Source organism: Coregonus clupeaformis, chromosome 5 (assembly GCF_020615455.1).
Source record: "Coregonus clupeaformis isolate EN_2021a chromosome 5, ASM2061545v1, whole genome shotgun sequence".
Taxonomy (NCBI): Eukaryota; Metazoa; Chordata; class Actinopteri; order Salmoniformes; family Salmonidae; genus Coregonus; species Coregonus clupeaformis.
Genome location: NC_059196.1, coordinates 18,761,210 through 18,781,700, shown reverse-complemented (window position 1 = coordinate 18,781,700; position 20,491 = coordinate 18,761,210). Strand labels below are relative to the sequence as shown.

Below are 20,491 nucleotides of genomic sequence, written 5' to 3'. Positions count from 1 at the left end.
TTGGTGCAGCTGGCTTCCGGGTTAAGCGGGCGGGTGTTAAGAAGCGCGGTTTGGCGGGTCATGTTTTGGAGGACGCATGACTCAAACTTCGCCTCTCACGAGGCCGTTGGGGAGTTGCAGAGATGAGACAAGATCGTAATCACGAAACTGGGGAGAAAAAGGGAGTAAAAATTACAAGTAAAATAATGTATAAATAAATACAGGGTACAATTAAATTATTGAGCTCCGAGCTCCAACATAGCAGGAGAAAGTGAACTAAAACAAAAATATAATAAAAATAGATAATAATAAAAATTAAAATAATTATATCAACATATTAACAACTGTACAATGATAAATGTCCATTGGGGTGGGGGTAGGGTAAATGTGACACGCACGCACACACACACACACACACACACACACACACACACACACACACACACACACACACACACACACACACACACAACCCCAAAAATGTCTGTGTTTATGAAGGCTTCATTAAGTAGTTTGTTTTTTGTAAACAAACAATGGAATAAATATAGAAATATGTAATGAATTTTTAGAGTGGCTACATTTTCCCAGCACCATTCCTTAGCTTGAAAGTGAACTATGTGGCAGGTTTGCCATTTGGCTGAAAAGTTTATTAAGGATTGTGCCTACCAGTGCGTATGTGTGTTTGTGTGTGTGTGTGTGCGCAAGTGCGAGTTTGGGTATGTGTACGTGCCAGTGTGTGTTTATGTGCATGAGTGAGTTTGCATGTGTGTGTGTGTAGGCAGAGAGGTCTTGCAGGTCAATATTTGTGCTGCTACTATGAGGCTCTTCAGCTGTCCATAATACGGTCCAGGGCCTGGTTTCCCAAAAGCATCTTAAGGCTAAGTTCATCGTTAGAACCTTCGTAGGAGCAACGTTAAGTCTCCAAGTTGTTTCCTAAAACCATCGTTATAAAGTTGCACTTGAAAACGCTCATAATCTAACGCCTGCCTCAGACCACTCGTAGAACAGCTAAGTGCGTCGTTAGATGCTTTTTTGCCCTCCAGTGTCACTTTACACATAAGATCTCCGCTAAACATAGAATCACATGCTTTATCCGTCTCTCTGTGACTGCTGATAACTTCAGAAAAAAGTTGACTACAAATACAAAGTTTCCAATGTATTTGCAATTGATTCAAACAAGCTTCAAAGATCCTTCAACTGAAAACTGAGATGACTGCATTAAATATAAACAGTATGCTATAGGCCTATTTAATTGGGTAAGCATAAGCATAAACCACGTCAATATTTGCAGCCATAGGTGGTAATATCTCTCTAGTAGCTGATCCGTTGTCAGTATTGTGGAATAATTCTAAAGTTAAGGTAAGATTTGAATTGAGAAAGCTGACCCGAGAGTAGTGCTGCCTTCCTTTTGATGAGTATCGACACATGCTCCAACGATGCGCTTTGCGACCGTTCTGTTTGCGTGGTGTTTTGGGAAACACATGTTACATCTTCGGCAGCTGTAGGAAAGATGCATGTTAAAACCTGGTTTTAATGTCTATGGTTAAAACACTCATAAGCCTAAGTTCCATCGCTATCGGAAAACTGGGCCCTGACCTGAGTTGGAAGTAGACTGGAGTTATTTGCCATCATCATAATCAGGTGTTGCTTGTGTCATCAATTGCTATATAGTGCCTTCTGCTGGCCAATAGAAGATTTGCATCACAGTCTGCGGGCTTTATGAGTTGTAGCCAATCACAGGCGAGCTTACTTATTAATTCACAAGGAGACCATCTAATATAAGACCAAAGTATACCTAATAGATACAAATAATGGGAACAGACACATAATGATGTGTTCAGTTTTTTTTATGTGTCTACACACAAACATGTCTACACACAAAAGTGCATCTGCTTTCATTCACACAGAAACTGAACTCATTCACACAAATACTATTCAGACATACACAGTCACAATAACTGCAGCAATTTACAACCCTCACGCAACCTTTACTGAAACTCTTATTCATAAATTGGAAGACACACACACCCATGCTCGCGAACGCATGCACGCGAACGAACGAACACACGCACGCTCACACACTTTTTTTTTTTTTTACATTGCTCCTGTAATGAAAAGGCCCGAGTTAAACATAACACTGAATTTATAAATATGTAAAATGTCATGATTAAAATCTATTTTGTAAGTTAGTCATTATCGTAACACATAACCTATTTTGAATAATCACTTATGTATACGTGTTATAATTAGTATTTTTTATGTACACACATTTGGATAAAGAACAAAAGAACAAAAGTCACACTATCAAATTATTTTATTTTTCCTAATATTTCCTAAATATTGGTGCATTACGGTAATGATGAGCAGGTTTTGGAGATGAGACTGTATGTTTCAGAAATGAGTGTTGCATAGTTTGCCATTGAAAAACTGTACTGATCTCTATCAGAGATTCAGAAACCCAACAAATCATCAAAGTGTGAAATTTGTTAATACCAAATGACTGGCATAATACTAAAATCACTGATCTTAATGCAATTTACTAGAATAACACTTATTTCAGTGCCTTCAGATAGTAGTCATACCCCTTGTCTTATTCCACATTTTGTTGTGTTACAGTCTGAATACAACATTTATTTTTTTCAAAATCGATTTTTTTCTCTCACCCATCTACACACAATACCCCATAATGATGAAGAGAAAACGTTTGCACATTTATTGAAAATTAAATACAGAAATATCTCATTTATGTAGGTATTCACACCCCTTTGGCAGCGATTACAGTCTTTCTGGGTAAGGCTCTAAGAGCTTTGCACACCAGGATTGTGCAATATTTGCACATTATTTAATTGTTTTATTATTCAAGCTCTGTCAAGTTGGTTGTTGATCATTACTAGACAGCCATTTTCAAGTCTTGCCATAGATTTTCAAGCCAATTTAAGTCAAAACTGTAACTAGGCCACTCAGGAACTTTCAATGTCGTCTTGGTAAGCAACTCCAGTGTATATTTGACCTTGTTTTAGGTTATTGTCCTGCTGAAAGGTGAATTTGTCTCCCAGTGTCTTTTGGAAATAAGACTGAAACAGATTTTTGTCTAGGATTTTGCCTGTGCTTTGCTCTATTCCGTTTCTTTTTTATCCTAAAAAACGTCCTAGTCCTTTCCGATGACAAGTTATACCCATAACATGATGCAGCCACCACCATACTTGAAAATATAAAGAGTGGTACTCAGTGATGTGATTTAGGTTAGTATTGTGTCCATCCTCAGTTTTCTCCAATCACAGCCATTAAACTCTGTAACTGTTTTAAAGTCACCATTGGCCTCATGGTGAAATCCCTGAGCGGTTTCATTCCTCTCCAGCAACTGAGTCCGGAGGACGCCTGTATCTTTGTAGTGACTGGATGTATTGATACACCATCCAAAGTGTAATTAATGACTTCACTATGCTCAAAGGGATATTCAATGTCTGCTTTTTTATTTTTACCCATCTACCAATAGGTGCCCTTCTTTGAGAGGTATTGGAAAACCTCCCTGTGCTTTGTGGTTGAATCTGTGTTTAAAATTCTCTGCTCGACTGAGGGACGTTACAGACGTGTACTGTATGTGTGGAGTACAGAGATGAGATATCATTCAAAAATCATGTTAAACACTATTATTGCACACAGAGTGAGTCCATGTAACTTATTATGTGACTTGTTGAGCACATTTGTATGTATTTATTTAGGCTTTCCATAACAAAGGGGTTGAATACTTATTGACTCAAGACATTTCAGCTTTTCATTTTTTTTCAAATACATTTGTAAAAATGTCTCAAAACATAATTTCACTTTGACATTATGGGGTATTGTGTGAAGGCCAGTGACACAAAATCTCAATTTAATCCATTTTAAATTCAGGCTGTAACAAAACGAAATGTGTAAAAAGTCAAGTACTGTAATTACATGCATGTATTTTCAAAAGTCAAAAGTGGACTTAAACGTAACAAAGTTACTTAAAATAAATATATATATATATACAGGTAGTATTGGTGTATTAGGACACATATATTTGTGACTGTAAGGTATTTTAGATGTACAGTGACTTCGGTGAAATTATTCAGACCCCTTGACTTTTTCCACATTTTGTTACGTTACAGCCTTATTCTAAAATTGATTTTTTTTTTATCCTCAGCAATCTAAACATAATGACAAAGCAAAAAAACGTTTTTAGAAATGTTTGCAAATGTATAAAAAATGTAGAACAGAAATACCTTATTTACATAAGTATTCAGACCCTTTGCTTTGAGACTCAAAATATAGCTCAGGTGCGTCCTGTTTCAATTGATCATCCGTGAGATGTTGCTACAATTTGATTTGGAGTCCACCTGGGGTAAATTCAATTGATTGGACATGATTTGGAAAGGCGCACACTTGTCTATATAAGGTCCCACAGTTGACAGTGCATGTCAGAGCAAAAACCAAGCCATGAGGTCGAAGGAATTGTCCGTAGAGCTCCGAGACAGCATTGTGTCGAGGCACAGATCTGGGGAAGGGTACCAAAACATGTCTGCAGCTTTGAAGGTCCCCAAGAACACAGTGGCCTCCATCATTCTTAAATGGAAGAGGTTTGGAACCACGAGACTCTTCCTAGAGTTTGCTGCCCGGCCAAACTGAACAATCGGGGGAGAAGGGCCTTGATCAGTGAGGTGACCAAGAACCCGGTGGTCAACCTTCCAGAAGGACAACCATCTCTGCAGCACTCCACAAATCAGGCCTTTATGGTAGAGTGACCAAACGGAAGCTACTCCTCAGTAAAAGACACATGACAGCCCGCTTGGAGTTTGCCAAAAGGCACCTAAAGACTCTCAGACCATGAGAAACAAGATTGGTCTGGTCTGATGAAACCAAAATTGAACTCTTTGGCCTGAATACCAAGTGTCACGTCTGGAGGAAACCTGGCACCAGCCCTACGGTGAAGCATGGTGGTGGCAGCATCATGCTGTGGGGATGTTTTTCAGAAGCAGGGACTGGGAGACTAGTCAGGGTCGAGACAAAGATGAACGGAGCAAAGTACAGAGAGATCCTTGATGAAAACTTGCTCCAGAGCGCTAAGGACCTCAGACTGGGGCGAAGGTTCACCTTCCAACAAGACAACGACCCTAAGCACACAGCCAAGACAATGCAGGAGCGGCTTCGGGACAAGTCTCTGAATTACCTTGAGTGGCCCAGCCAGAGCCTGGACTTGAACCTGATCGAACATCTCTGGAGAGACCTGAAAATAGCTGTGCAGCAACGCTCCCCATCAAACCTGACAGGGCTTGAGAGGATCTGCAGAGAGGAATGGGAGAAACTCCCCAAATACAGGTGTGCCATGCTGGTAGCGTCATACCCAAGAAGACTCAAGGCTGTAATTGCTGCCAAAGGTGCTTCAACAAAGTACTGAGTAAAGTGTCTGAATACTTATGTAAATGTAATATTTCAGTTTTTTATTTTTAATAAATTTGCAGAAATTTCAAAAAACCTGATTTTGCTTTGTCATTATGGTGTATTGTTTGTAAATTGATGAGAAAACCCCCAATGTAATCAATTTTTGAATAAGGCTGTAACGTAACGAACTGTGGAAAAAGTCAAGGGGTCTGAATACTTTCTCAATGCACTGTATTTCTGGATTGAATGGGATCCTATGGGAAAACGCCATAATACAATATGCCTATAAAGTATCTAAATATGTGAGATATGGACCAACAATGGTCTTGGGATATCACATAAGACGGCCAAGTGGGGTAAATGGGGTCTTTGAGAATAAGAACCTCCTTGTGAAGGCATTAAAGCACATACATTTACTTAACATGTGCTCATTTAAGGACTACTCCTCTAAATTTTTTACATTTACGTCATTTAGCAGACGCTCTTATCCAGAGCGACTTACAAATAGGTGCATTCACCTTATAGCCAGTGGGATAACCACTTTACAATGTTTTTATTTTTATTTTTTGGGGGGTTGGTAAAGGGGGGTTGGAGTAAAGGGGGGGTAGAAGGATTACTTTATCCTATCCCAGGTATTTCTTAAAGAGGTGGGGTTTCAAATGTCTCCGGAAGGTGGTGAGTGACTCCGCTGTCCTGGCGTCGTGAGGGGAGCTTGTTCCACCATTGGGGTGCCAGAGCAGCGAACAGTTTTGACTGGGCTGAGCGGGAACTATGCTTCCGCAGAGGTAGGGAGCCAGCAGGCCAGAGGTGGATGAACGCAGTGCCCTCGTTTGGGTGTAGGGACTGACCAGAGCCTGAAGGTACGGAGGTGCCATTCCCCTCACAGCTCCGTAGGCAAGCACCATGGTCTTGTAGCAGATGCGAGCTTCAACTGGAAGCCAGTGGAGTGTGCGGAGGAGCGGGGGTGACGTGAGAGAACTTGGGAAGGTTGAACACCAGACGGGCTGCGGCATTCTGGATGAGTTGTAGGGGTTTAATGGCACAGGCAGGGAGCCCAGCCAACAGCGAGTTGCAGTAATCCAGACGGGGAGATGACAAGTGCCTGGATTAGGACTTGTGCCGCTTCCTGTGTAAGGCAGGGTCGTACTCTCCGAATGTTGTAGAGCATGAACCTACAGGATCGGGTCACCGCCTTGATGTTAGCGGAGAACGACAGGGTGTTGTCCAGGGTCACGCCAAGGCTCTTCGCACTCTGGGAGGAGGACACAACGGAGTTGTCAACCGTGATGGCGAGATCATGGAACGGGCAGTCCTTCCCCGGGAGGAAGAGCAGCTCCGTCTTGCCGAGGTTCAGCTTGAGGTGGTGATCCGTCATCCATACTGATATGTCTGCCAGACATGCAGAGATGCGATTCACCACCTGGTTATCAGAAGGGGGAAAGGAGAAGATTAGTTGTGTGTCGTCAGCGTAGCAATGATAGGAGAGGCCATGTGAGGATATGACAGAGCCAAGTGACTTGGTGTATAGCGAGAATAGGAGAGGGCCTAGAACTGAGCCCTGGGGGACACCAGTGGTGAGAGCACGTGGTGCGGAGACAGCTTCTCGCCACGCCACTTGGTAGGAGCGACCGGTCAGGTAGGACGCAATCCAAGAGTGAGCCGCGCCGGAGATGCCCAGCTCGGAGAGGGTGGAGAGGAGGATCTGATGGTTCACAGTATCAAAGGCAGCAGACAGGTCTAGAAGGACAAGAGCAGAGGAGAGAGAGTTAGCTTTAGCAGTGCGGAGAGCCTCTGTGACACAGAGAAGAGCAGTCTCAGTTGAAAGACCAGTCTTGAAACCTGACTGGTTTGGATCAAGAAGGTCATTCTGAGAGAGATAGCAAGAGAGTTGGCTAAAGACGGCACGCTCAATAGTTTTGGAGAGAAAAGAAAGAAGGGATACTGGTCTGTAGTTGTTGACATCAGAGGGATCGAGTGTTGGTTTTTTGAGAAGGGGTGCAACTCTCGCTCTCTTGAAGACGGAAGGGACATAGCCAGCGGTCAAGGATGAGTTGATCAGCGAGGTGAGGTAAGGGAGAAGGTCACCGGAGATGGTCTGGAGAAGAGAGGAGGGGATAGGGTCAAGCGGGCAGGTTGTTGGGCGGCCTGCCGTCACAAGTCGGGGGGATTCAGCAGGGAGGAGAATGTGGCAAAGAGCTTCCTAGGGTTAGAGGCGGATGCTTGGAATTTAGAGTGGTAGAAAGTGGCCTTAGCAGCAGAAACAGATGAAGAAAATGTAGAGAGGAGGGAGTGAAAAGATGCCAGGTCTGCAGGGAGTCTAGTTTTCTTCCATTTCCGCTCAGCTGCCCGGAGCTCTGTTCTGTGAGCTCGCAATGAGTCATCAAGCCACGAAGCTGGAGGGGAGGACCGAGCCGGCCGGGGGGATAGGGGACATAGAGAGTCAAAGGATGCAGAAAGGGAGGAGAGGAGGGTTGAGGAGGCAGAATCAGGAGATTGGAGGGAGAAGGATTGAGCAGAGGGAAGAGATGATAGGATGGAAGAGGAGAGAGTAGCGGGATGCATCTTTGGTGAATAAAACTTTATTTAAAAACTGATTGGAGTTTTTACAGGGACTTGAAAAACATTGTGTTTTTACGTAATAAATATTATAGTTTAATGTCAACTTCAACTAGTATACCATTTTTATGATGTATGGACAAACTACAGAAACATGTTTTGTGTTGTATTCAAATAAATTCGTTTTTTAAAATAAGACACTTTACCAAAAACTAGACATCTTAGTCTTCAGAATTAGCTCATTTTTGCAGATAAATGAATTTGCTACAGACATGGTTTTGCTACTGAATTTGCCCCCCCCCCCCACACACACACAAACGTACTCGAAGACCGTTCAAACATACAATTGAAGTTGGAAGTTTACATACACTTAGGTTGGAGTCATTAAAACTTGTTTTTCAACCACTCCACAAATTTCTTGTTAACAAAGTATAGTTTTGGCAAGTCGGTTAGGACATCTACTTGGTGCATGACACAAGTAATTTTTCCAACAATTGTTTACAGACAGATTATTTCACTTATAATTCATTGTATCACAATTCCAGTGGGTCAGAAGTTTATATACACTACGTTGACTGTGCCTTTAAACAGCTTGGAAAATTCCAGAAAATGATGTCATGGCTTTAGAAGCTTCTGATAGGCTAATTGACATCATTTGAGTCAATTGGAGGTGTACCTGTGGATGTATTTCAAGGCCTACCTTCAAACTCAGTGCCTTTTTGCTTGACATCATGGGAAAATCAAAAGAAATCAGCCAAGACCTCAAAAACAAATTGTAGACCTCCACAAGTCTGGTTCATCCTTGGGAGCAATTTCCAAACGCCTGAAGGTACCACGTTCATCTGTACAAACAATAGTACGCAAGCATAAACACCATGGGACCACGCTGCCGTCATACTTCTCAGGAAGGAGACGCGTTCTGTCTCCTAGAGATTAATGTACTTTGGTGTGAAAAGTGCAAATCAATCCCAGAACAACAACAAAGGACCTTGTGAAGATGCTGGAGGAAACTGGTACAAAAGTATCTATATCCACAGTAAAACAAGTCCTACATCGACATAACCTGAAAGGCCGCTCAGCAAGGAAGAAGCCACTGCTCCAAAACCGCCATAAAAAAGCCAGACTACGGTTTGCAAATGCACATGGGGACAAAGATCGTTCTTTTTGGAGAAATGTCCTCTGGTCTGATGAAATAAAAACAGAACTGTTTGGCCATAATGCCCATCGTTATTTTTGGAGGAAAAAGGGGGTCGCTTTCAAGCCGAAGAACACCATTCCAAACGTGAAGCACAGGGGTGGCAGAATCATGCTGTGGGGGTGCTTTGCTGCAGGAGGGACTGGTGCACTTCACAAAATAGATGGCATCATGAGGAAGGAAAATTATGTGGATATATTGAAGCAACATCTCAAGACATCAGTCAGGAAGGTAAAGCTTGGTCGCAAATGGGTCTTCCAAATGGACAATGACCCCAAGCATACTTCCAAAGTTGTGGCAAAATGGCTTAAGGACAACAAAGTTAAAGTATTGGAGTGGTCATCACAAAGCCCTGACCTCAATCCTATAGAAATGTGTGGGCAGAACTGAAAAAGCGTGTGCGAGCAAGGAAGCCTACAAACCTGTCTCAGTTACACCAGCTCTGTCAGGAGGAATGGGCCAACATTCACCCAACTTATTGTGGGAAGCTTGTGGAAGGCTACACAAAATATTTGACCCAAGTTAAACAATTTAAAGGCAATGCTACCAAATACTAATTGAGTGTATGTAAACTTCTGACCCACTGGGAATGTGATGAAAGAAATAAAAGCTGAAATAAATAATTCCCTCTACTATTATTCTGACATTTCACATTCTTAAAATAAAGTGTTGATCCTAACTGACCGAAGACAGGGAATCTTTACTAGGATTAAATGTCAGGAATTGTGAAAAACTGAGTTTAAATGTATTTGGCTAAGGTGTATGTAAACTTCCAACTTCAACTGTACACTGACTTGCATACTTAGCCACCCACACCCTGATTACCTAACGAAGACATACTCTCTTTAATATGTTCCCAGTGTCTCCGATGTCTTGCCTCTGTCATTGCTCACCGGGAATTTCCTCTCCCAGCACTTTCTCCACGTAAACACAGATATAAATAGTTCCCACCATGCAGTGACGCTCATTTACACTCTTAGAATAGAATCTATCCATTTCTATTGCATGGCTTGCCAGGGCCAAGGGATCACATATCCACAGTTAAACCGTTCAAATAACTCCTAATTGTATTTGACGCATGGCGTCGATCGCTAGACAGGGAGGTGAGCAGTTTTCCCGCTTGACAATGGTGAAAAGGTTGACTCCCGTGTCTCATTGCAGTGTTAGATAACCTGCTTGTAAAGCCAAGGCGTGTATGGACGCAAGTGTGTGTGTGTGTGTGTGTGTGCTACAGGAGCCTGGAGAGAGTGGTGGTGGTGAGGTGGAGGGTGGGAGTTTAGTGAGTTAGAGTTTTAGTGTCAACAGGAGCGGGACAAGGACAGCCAAGGCTAAATACGGCCAGACAGACACACACCGAGTGGACAAGGACTGGTCAGCTAACCTAAGCCTTTACAAGTGACACGGACAACTGACTTATACATGGGCAGAGGGGTTGTGAAAGCAGATTAAGGGGTACAGGGGGGTGCTGCGTTTTACGAACTGTGTTTTTGGACGTCTCAGAGAGAGTTGGAGAGCCAGACATGACTAATTCGCTTGGTAGCCTGTTTCGACGACTGCTGTCCAAAGACAGTAAGGGAGAGGAGGAAGACGAGGAGGAAGGAACAGCAAAACCAGACAGCGATGAGCAGGGTGAGTTCTCTTTACTCCAAGCCAGGGGTGTCAAACTCATTTCATGGAGGGCCGGGTTTTTGTTTTTTCCTTTCAATTAAGACCTAGACAACTAGGTGAGGGAAGTTCCTTACTAATTAGTGAACTTAATTAATCAATCAAGTACAAGGATGGAGCAAAAACCCTCAGACACTCAGCCCTCTGTGGAATGAGTTTGACACGTGCTCCAAGCCCTCCGCATAGGTTTGGGATTTTTTTGGTATTTTATTAGGATCCCCATTAGCTGTTGCAAAAGCAGACACACTTTATTTTTTACTATTTTCTACATTGTAGAATAATAGTGAAGACATCAAAACTATGAAATAACACATATGGAATCATGTAGTAACCAAAAAAGTGTTAAACAAAGATATTTTAGATTCTTCAAAGTAGTGTCGTGACGTGACTTATATTAATGTGATGACTGTTATTTATCGAATCAACTAACTATGTTTAATTTTCACTCGATTAAATTAATCATGTAACAATTAACTAATTAGGAATTTGGGGCACCTAAGAAGAAGTTGTTTAACGAGTTACTATTAAACTCTTAGAAGATATACAGTTGAAGTCGGAAGTTTACATACACTTAGGTTGGAGTCATTAAAACTCATTTTTCAACCACTCCACAAATGTATTGTTAACAAACTATAGTTTTGGCAAGTCGGTTAGGACATCTACTTTGTGCATGACACAAGTAATTTTTCCAACAATTGTTTACAGACAGATTATTTCACTTATAATTCACTGTATTACAATTTCAATGGGTCAGAAGTTTACATACACTAAGTTGACTGTGCCTTTAAACAGCTTGGAAAATTCCAGAAAATGATGTCATGGCTTTAGAAGTCTTCTGATAGGCTAATTGACATAATTTGAGTCAATTGGAGGTGTACCTGTGGATGTATTTCAAGGCCTACCTTCAAACTCAGTGCCTCTTTGCTTGACATCATGGGAAAATCAAAAGAAATCAGCCAAGACCTCTGAAAAAAATGGTAGACCTCCACAAGTCTGGTTAATTCATGGGAGCAATTTCCAAATGCCTGAAGGTACCACGTTCATCTGTACAAACAATAGTACGCAAGTATAAACACCATGGGACCACGCAGCCATCATACCGCTCAGGAAGGAGACGCGTTATGTCTCCTAGAGATGAACGTACTTTTGTGCGGAAAGTGCAAATCAATCTCAGAACCACAGCAAAGGACCATGTGAAGATGCTGGAGGAAAGAGGTACAAAAGTATATAGATAAAAACGAGTCCTATGTCGACATAACCTGAAAGGCCGCTCAGCAAGGAAGAATCCACTGTTCCAGAACCGCCATAAAAAAGCCAGACTACGGTTTGCAATTGCACATGGTGACAAAGGTCGTACTTTTAGGAGAAATGTCCTCTGGTCTGATGAAACAAAAATATAACTGTTTGGCCATAATGACCATCGTTAAGCTCCTGAGTGGCGCAGTGGTCTAAGGCACTGCATCGCAGTGCTAACTGTGCCACTAGAGATCCCGGTTCGAATCCAGGCTCTGTCGCAGCCGACCGGGAGACTCATGGGCGGCGCACAATTGGCCCAGCGTCGTCCAGGGTAGGGGAGGGAATGGCCGGCAGGGATGTAGCTCAGTTGATAGAGCATGGCGTTTGCAACGCCAGGGTTGTGGGTTCGATTCCCACGGGGGGCCAGTATACAAAAATAAATAATAATGTAATCACTAACTGTAAGTCGCTCTGGATAAGAGCGTCTGCTAAATGACTAAAATGTAAATGTAAAATGTTATGTTTGGAGGAAAAAGGGGGCTGCTTGCAAGCCGAAGAACACCATCCCAACTGTGAAGCACGAGGGTGGCAGCATCATGCTGTGGGGGTGCTTTGTTGCAGGAGGGACTGGTGCACTTCACAAAATAGATGGCATCATGAGGAAGGAAAAGTATGTGGATATATTGAAGCAACATCTCAAGACATCAGTCAGGAAGTTAAAGCTTGGTCGCAAATGGGTCTTCCAAATGGACGATAACCCCAAGCATACTTCCAAAGTTGTGGCAAAATGGCTTAAGGACAACAAAGTTAAAGTATTGGAGTGGTCATCACAAAGCCCTGACCTCAATCCTATAGAAATTTGTGGGCAGAACTGAAAAAGCGTGTGCGAGCAAGGAAGCCTACAAACCTGACTCAGTTACACCAGCTCTGTCAGGAGGAGTGGGCCAAAATTCCCCCAACTTATTGTGGGAAGCTTGTGGAAGGCTACCCGAAATGTTTGACCCAAGTTAAACAATTTAAAGGCAATGCTACCAAATACTAATTGAGTGTATGTAAACTTCTGACCCACTGGGAATGTGATGAAAGAAATAAAAGCTGAAATAAATCATTCTCTCTACTATTATTCTGACATTTCACATTCTTAAAATAAAGTGGTGATCCTAACTGACCTAAGACAGGGATTTCTTACTAGGATTAAATGTCAGGAATTGTGAAAAACTGAGTTTAAATGTATTTGGCTAAGGTGTATGTAAACTTCCGACTTCAACTGTATAAACAGTATCTCACAAAAGTGAGTACACCCCTCACATTTTTGTAAATATTTGAGTATATCTTTTCATGTGACAACACTGAATAAATGACACTGCTACAAAGTAAAGTAGTGAGTGTACAGCTTGTATAACAGTGTAAATTTGCTGTCCCCTCAAAATAACTCAACACACAGCCATTAATGTCTAAACCGCTGGGAACAAAAGTGAGTACATTTTCCCTCCCTGGTGTCATGTGACTCGTTAGTGTTACAAGGTCTCAGGTGTGAATGGGGAGCAGGTGTGTTAAATTTGGTGTCATCGCTCTCACACTCCCTCATACTGGTCACTGGAAGTTCAGCATGGCACCTCATGGCAAAGAACTCTCTGAGGATCTGAAAAAAAGAATTTTTACTCTACATAAAGATGGCCTGGGCTATAAGAAGATTGCCAAGACCCTGAAACTGAGCTGCAGCACGGTGGCTAAGACCATACAGCGGTTTAACAGTACATGTTCCACTCAGAACAGGCCTCGCCATGGTCGACCAAAGAAGTTGAGTGCACGTGCTCAGTGTCATATCCAGAGGTTGTCTTTGTAAATAGACATATGAGTGCTGCCAGCATTGCTGCAGAGGTTGAAGGGGTGGGGGTCAGCCTGTCAGTGCTCAGACCATACGCCGCACACTGCATCAAATTGGTCTGCATGGCTGTCGTCCCAGAAGGAAGCCTCTTCTAAAGATGATGCACAAGAAAGCCCGCAAACAGTTTGCTGAAGACAAGCAGACTAAGGACATGGATTACTGGAACCATGTCCTGTGGTCTGATGAGACCAAGATTTATTTGGTTCAGATGGTGTCAAGTGTGTGTGGCGGCAACCAGGTGAGGAGTACAAAGACAAGTGTGTCTTGCCTACAGTCAAGCATGGTGGTGGGAGTGTCATGGTCTGGGGCTGCATGAGTGCTGCCGGCACTGGGGAGCTACAGTTCATTGAGGGAACCATGAATGCCAACATGTACTATGATATACTGAAGCAGAGCATGATCCCCTCCCTTTGGAGACTGGGCCGCAGGGCAGTATTCCAACATGATTACGACCCCAAACACACCTCCAAGATGACCACTGCCTTGCTAAAGAAGCTGAGGTTAAAGGTGATGGACTGGCCAAGCATGTCTCCAGACCTAAACCCTATTGAGCATCTGTGGGGCATCCTAAAACGGAAGGTGGAGGAGTGCAAGGTCTCTAACATCCACCAGCTCCGTGATGTCGTCATGGAGGAGTGGAAGAGGACTCCAGCGGCAACCTGTGAAGCTCTGGTGAACTCCATGCCCAAGAGGGTTAAGGCAGTGCTCGAAAATGATGGTGGCCACACAAAATATTGACACTTTGGGCCCAATTTGGACATTTTCACTTAGGGGTGTACTCACTATTGTTGCCAGCGGTTTAGACATGAATTGCTGTGTGTTGTGTTATTTTGAGGGGACAGCAAATTGACACTGTTATACAAGCTGTACACTCACTACTTTACTTTGTAGAAAAGTGTCATTTCTTCAGTGTTGTCACATGAAAAGATATACTCAAATATTTACAAAAATGTGAGGGGTGTACTCACTTTGGTGAGATACTGTATGTTATACAGTCACTTATTAAATCATTACCTCATCAGTCTCATTCTGAACGTCGCATAATCCTTGAACCTGCAAGAACCCTAACCTTATTGATGAATCAGCAATACACAAATTGGCTTAATTATTTATTTACTAACTAACTAAATAATAACACAGAATACATAAACACACACACACGGTATAAGTTATTGATTACTAACATAATACAATGAAAACAGGTCCCTAGTGGACTGGACAAACAATAGCATGACTGCTTGGTTAGGGGAAGAAGGGGGTCAATAGAAAGAGTGAAAGGGAGAGACAGAGATTCAACTTATCGTTGTTACATTTGGAAGCTAGGCTCACGGAAATATTAATACGTAGCACCCTAACCACCGCTCATTCGGATGAGAAATGCAATGCATATTTACGCATAGCTGTCCTTGATCGTTGTCTCTCTGTTTAACCACTTTCTCGAAAAGGGTTTAAGTGTCCTATCCCACTTCGGTGAGACTCGGCTTGTCTTCTAATGGAGTGTTCGTTAGAATAGATACTTCAGATGTACCAACGGTTGTCTGAGAGGGATTGTCCTTCCCACCTCGTGTCTTTAGTAAAATGTTCTAGACTGCTTTACGTGCCAGCTGGTCTAGTGAGTTTCTTCTTCTTGTTTAGAGATTGAGAGTTTCAGAGTTTCACCATTTCTAAACGTACAGTCGCCACTCTCACGTTTTCTGGTCTGTAGAGTGTCAACCATTTTAAGCCGTGTAGCCACAGTTTCACGCTTCCTGGTCTAAATGTTGATTTGTTTTTCAAGGCTTTTTATGCTCGGGTAAAAAGGGGCATTCCATCACGCCGACCCAATGTCTGTGCTCACTTGGGCATGGTTACTGACTGGCAAAAGATTCTATAAAAAACTATTATCTCATTTAGAAGGCTAAAATCACATTGCTATCTTCACAAACGTATTCTCATACTTAATCATATAATTTATAGAACATTTAGATTCAAACCTGAAAGCTGAAATGTGTACACTTTCAGATATACAGTTATTTAGTAATACCATCCTTAATGACATCACAAAACAATAAAAAATATGACATGATTATTCTTTAGATCGCCACCGACCATTCCAAACATTTGGATCTCAACAACAATGTTCTAATTTCTAATCTTTTGATGTTATAGTTTTTAGGCGGCAATCTGTCCCTGTAACACAGAGACATTCCTATCACCAATACTAGGGACCATCAAGGAGTCGTTTGCAGTAAACCATTTAGGATTGGCGCGAGGGGTCATAAAACCCCCACATCAATCCCTCCTTTGTTCATAAAAATGACCACGGGAGAGAGAGAGAGAGATCTGTAGACTGTTGCTTCTCTGTATTCTGATCTTGGGCTTCTCACGTGGGACCATCACATGAGAGTCATGACCATAGCTACCCTGTGCCTTGATGACAGCTTTGCACACTCTTGGCATTCTCTCAACCAGCTTCACCTGGAATGCTTTTCCAACAGTCTTGAAGGAGTTCCCACATATGCTGTGCACTTGTTGGCTGCTTTTCCTTCACGCTGCGGTCCAACTCATCCCAAACCATCTCAATTGGGTTGAGGTCGGGTGATTGTGGTGGCCAGGTCATCTGATGCAGCACTCCATCACTCTCCTTCTTGGTCAAATAGCCCATACACAGCCTAGAGGTGTGTTGGGTCATTGTCCTGTTGAAAAACAAATGATAGTCCCACTAAGTGCAAACCAGATGGGATGGCGTATCGCTGCAGAATGCTGTGGTAGCCATGCTGGTTAAGTGTGCCTTGAATTCTAAATAAATCACAGACAGTGTCACCAGCAATGCACCCCCACACCATAACACCTCCTCCTCCGTGCTTCATGGTGGGAACCACACATGCGGAGATCATCCGTTCACCTACTCTGCGTCTGACAAAGACACAGCGGTTGGAACCAAAAATCTCAAAATTGGACTCATCAGACAAAAGGACAGATTTCCACCAGTCTAATGTCCATTGCTCGTGTTTCTTGGCCCAAGCAAATCTCTTCTTATAATTGGTGTCCTTTAGTAGTGGTTTCTTTGCAGCAATTTGACCATGAAGGCCTGATTCACGCAGTCTCCTCTGAACAGTTGATGTTGAGATGTGTTTGTTACTTGAACTCTGTGAAGCATTTATTTGGGCTGGAATCTGAGGTGCAGTTAACTCTAATGAACTTATCCTCTGCAGCAGAGGTAACTCTGGGTCTTCCTTTCCTGTGGCGGTCCTTATGAGAGCCAGTTTCATCATAGCGCTTGATGGTTTTTGTGACTGCACTTGAAGAAACCTTCAAAGTTCTTGAAATGTTCCGGATTTACTGAACTTCATGTCTTAAAGTAATGATAGTCTGTCGTTTCTCTTTGCGTATTTGAGCTGTTCTTGCCATAATATGGACTTGGTATTTTACCAAATAGGGCTTCTGTATACCACCCCTACCTTGTCACAACACAACTGATTGGCTCAAACGCATTAAGAAGGAAATACATTTCAAAAATTAACTTTTAACAAGGCACACCTGTTAATTGAAATGCATTCCAGGTGACTACCTTATGAAGCTGGTTGAGAGAATGCCAAGAGTGTGCAAAGCTGTGATCAAGGCAAAGGGTGGCTATTCGAAGAATCTCAAATATAAAATATAATTTGATTTGTTTAACACTTTTTTGGTTACTACATGATTCCATATGTGTCATTTCATAATTTTGATGTCTTCACTATTATTCTACAATGTAGAAAATAGTAAAACATAAACAAAAAAACTTTAATGAGTAGGTGTGTCCAAACTTTTGACTGGTACTGTACATATCAATACATACACAAACTATCTAGGTCAAATAGGGGAGAGGCGTTGTGCTGTGAGGTGTTGCTTTATCTGTTTTTTTCAAACCAGGTTTGCTGTTCATTTGAGCAATATGAGATGGAACAGAGTTCCATGCAATAATGGCTCTATATAATACTGTACACTTTCTTGAATTTGTTCTGGATTTGGGGACTGTGAAAAGACCCCTGGTGGTATGTCTGGTGGGGTAAGTGTGTGTGTCAGAGCTGTGTGTAAGTTGTCTATTCAAACAATTTAGGATTTCCAACACATTAATGTTTCTTATAAAAAGAAGAAGTGATGCAGTCAGTCTCTCCTCAACTCTTAGCCAAGAGAGACTGGCATTTTTTTCCAACAGTTTGCTAAGAGCTGGCAGCAAGCTGATAAGTCTGCTGTTAAAATCAGTAAAGGCCGCTTTACCACTCTTGGGTAGAGGAATTACTTTGGCTTCCCTCCAGGCCTAAGGATAAAGACTTTCCTCTAGGCTCAGATTAAAGATATGACAGATACAGTGGGGAAAAAAGTATTTAGTCAGCCACCAATTGTGCAAGTTCTCCCACTTAAAAAGATGAGAGGCCTGTAATTTTCATCATAGGTACACGTCAACTATGACAGACAAATTGAGAAAAGAAATCCAGAAAATCACATTGTAGGATTTTTAATGAATTAATTTGCAAATTATGGTGGAAAGTAAGTATTTGGTCAATAACAAAAGTTTCTCAATACTTTGTTATATACCCTTTGTTGGCAATGACACAGGTCAAACTTTTTCTGTAAGTCTTCACAAGGTTTTCACACACTGTTGCTGGTATTTTGGCCCATTCCTCGATGCAGATCTCCTCTAGAGCAGTGATGTTTTGGGGCTGTCACTGGGCAACACAGATTTTCAACTCCCTCCAAAGATTTTCTATGGGGTTGAGATCTGGAGATCTCAAGGTCTCCAGGACCTTGAAATGCTTCTTACGAAGCCACTCCTTCGTTGCCTGGGCGGTGTGTTTGGGATCATTGTCATGCTGAAAGACCCAGCCACGTTTCATCTTCAATGCCCTTGCTGATGGAAGGAGGTTTTCACTCAAAATCTCACGATACATGGCCCCATTCATTCTTTCCTTTACACGGATCAGTCGTCCTGGTCCCTTTGCAGAAAAACATCCCCAAAGCATGATGTTTCCACCCCTATGCTTCACAGTAGGTATGGTGTTCTTTGGATGCAACTCAGCATTCTTTGTCCTCCAAACACGACGAGTTGAGTTTTTACCAAAAAGTTATATTTTGGTTTCATCTGACCATATGACATTCTCCCAATCCTCTTCTGGATCATCCAAATGCACTCTAGCAAACTTCAGACGGGCCTGGACATGTACTGGCTTAAGCAGGGGGACACGTCTGGCACTGCAGGATTTGAGTCCCTGGCGGCGTAGTGTGTTACTGATGGTAGGCTTTGTTACTTTGGTCCCAGCTCTCTGCAGGTCATTCACTAGGTCCCCCCGTGTGGTTCTGGGATTTTTGCTCACCGTTCTTGTGATCATTTTGACCCCACGGGTGAGATCTTGCGTGGAGCCCAAGATCGACGGAGATTATCAGTGGTCTTGTATGTCTTCCATTTCCTAATAATTGCTCCCACAGTTGATTTCTTCAAACCAAGCTGCGTACCTATTGCAGATTCAGTCTTCCCAGCCTGGTGAAGGTCTACAATTTTGTTTCTGGTGTCCTTTGACAGCTCTTTGGTCTTGGCCATAGTGGAGTTTGGAGTGTGACTGTTTGAGGTTGTGGACAGGTGTCTTTTATACTGATAACAAGTTCAAACAGGTGCCATTAATACAGGTAACGAGTGGAGGACAGAGGGGCCTCTTAAAGAAGAAGTTACAGGTCTGTGAGAGCCAGAAATCTTGCTTGTTTGTAGGTGACCAAATACTTATTTTCCACCATAATTTGCAAATAAATTCATTAAAAATCCTACAATGTGATTTTCCGGATTTTCTTTTCTCAATTTGTCTGTCATAGTTGACGTGTACCTATGATGAAAATTACAGGCCTCTCTCATCTTTTTAAGTGGGAGAACTTGCACAATTGGTGGCTGACTAAATACTTTTTTTCCCCCACTGTATGAGTGGCTGTAGAGTCAGCTACCATCCTCAGTAGCTTTCCATCTAAGTTGTCAATGCCAGAAGGTTTGTCATTATTGATCGATAACAATAATTCCACCTCTCCTACACTAACTTTACAAAATTCAAACTTGCAATGCTTTTCATTCATTATTTGTTTTTTTATGCATGAATACGATGGCTCACTGTTTGTAGTTGGCATTTCCTGCCTAAATTTGCCCACTGTGCCAATGAAGTAATCATTAAAATAATTGGCAACATCAAATGGTTTTGTGATGAATAAGCCATCTGATTCGATAAAAGATGGAGTTGAATGTCTTTCTGCCCATAATGTCATTTAGAGTACTCAAATTTTTTCTTTCCATCATTCTTTATATAATTGATCTTGGCTTCATAATACAGTTTATTCTTCTTTTTGTCAAGTTTAGTCACATAATTTCTCAATTTGCAGTAAGTCAGCCAGTCAGATGTGCAGCCAGACTTATTAACCACTCTTTTTGCCCCATCTCTTTCAACCATACAGTTTTTCAATTCCTCATCAATCCATGGAGCCTTAACAGTTCTAACAGTCAGTTTCTTAACAGGTGCATATTTATCAATAATTGGAAGAAGCAATTTCATAAATTCATCAAGTGCAGCGTCTGG

General features: G+C 42.2%; 1 protein-coding gene across 2 annotated transcripts in view; it reads left to right on the top strand.

Moving 5' to 3' along the window:
- LOC121562048 (fibroblast growth factor 12-like) overlaps positions 1-20,491 on the top strand; it is a 141,154-nt gene that overhangs the window by 49,469 nt on the left and 71,194 nt on the right. Inside the window, exon 1 of one of the 2 annotated variants that reach the window (XM_041874445.2) lies at positions 10,407-10,762. The exons of the other annotated variant lie outside the window; for it this stretch is intronic. Within the exon in view, the coding sequence (XP_041730379.1) occupies positions 10,654-10,762 (109 nt within the window). The 5' untranslated portion in view covers positions 10,407-10,653. Of the gene's footprint in view, positions 1-10,406; positions 10,763-20,491 lie in introns of those variants that run through there. 2 annotated transcript variants of the gene reach the window in all.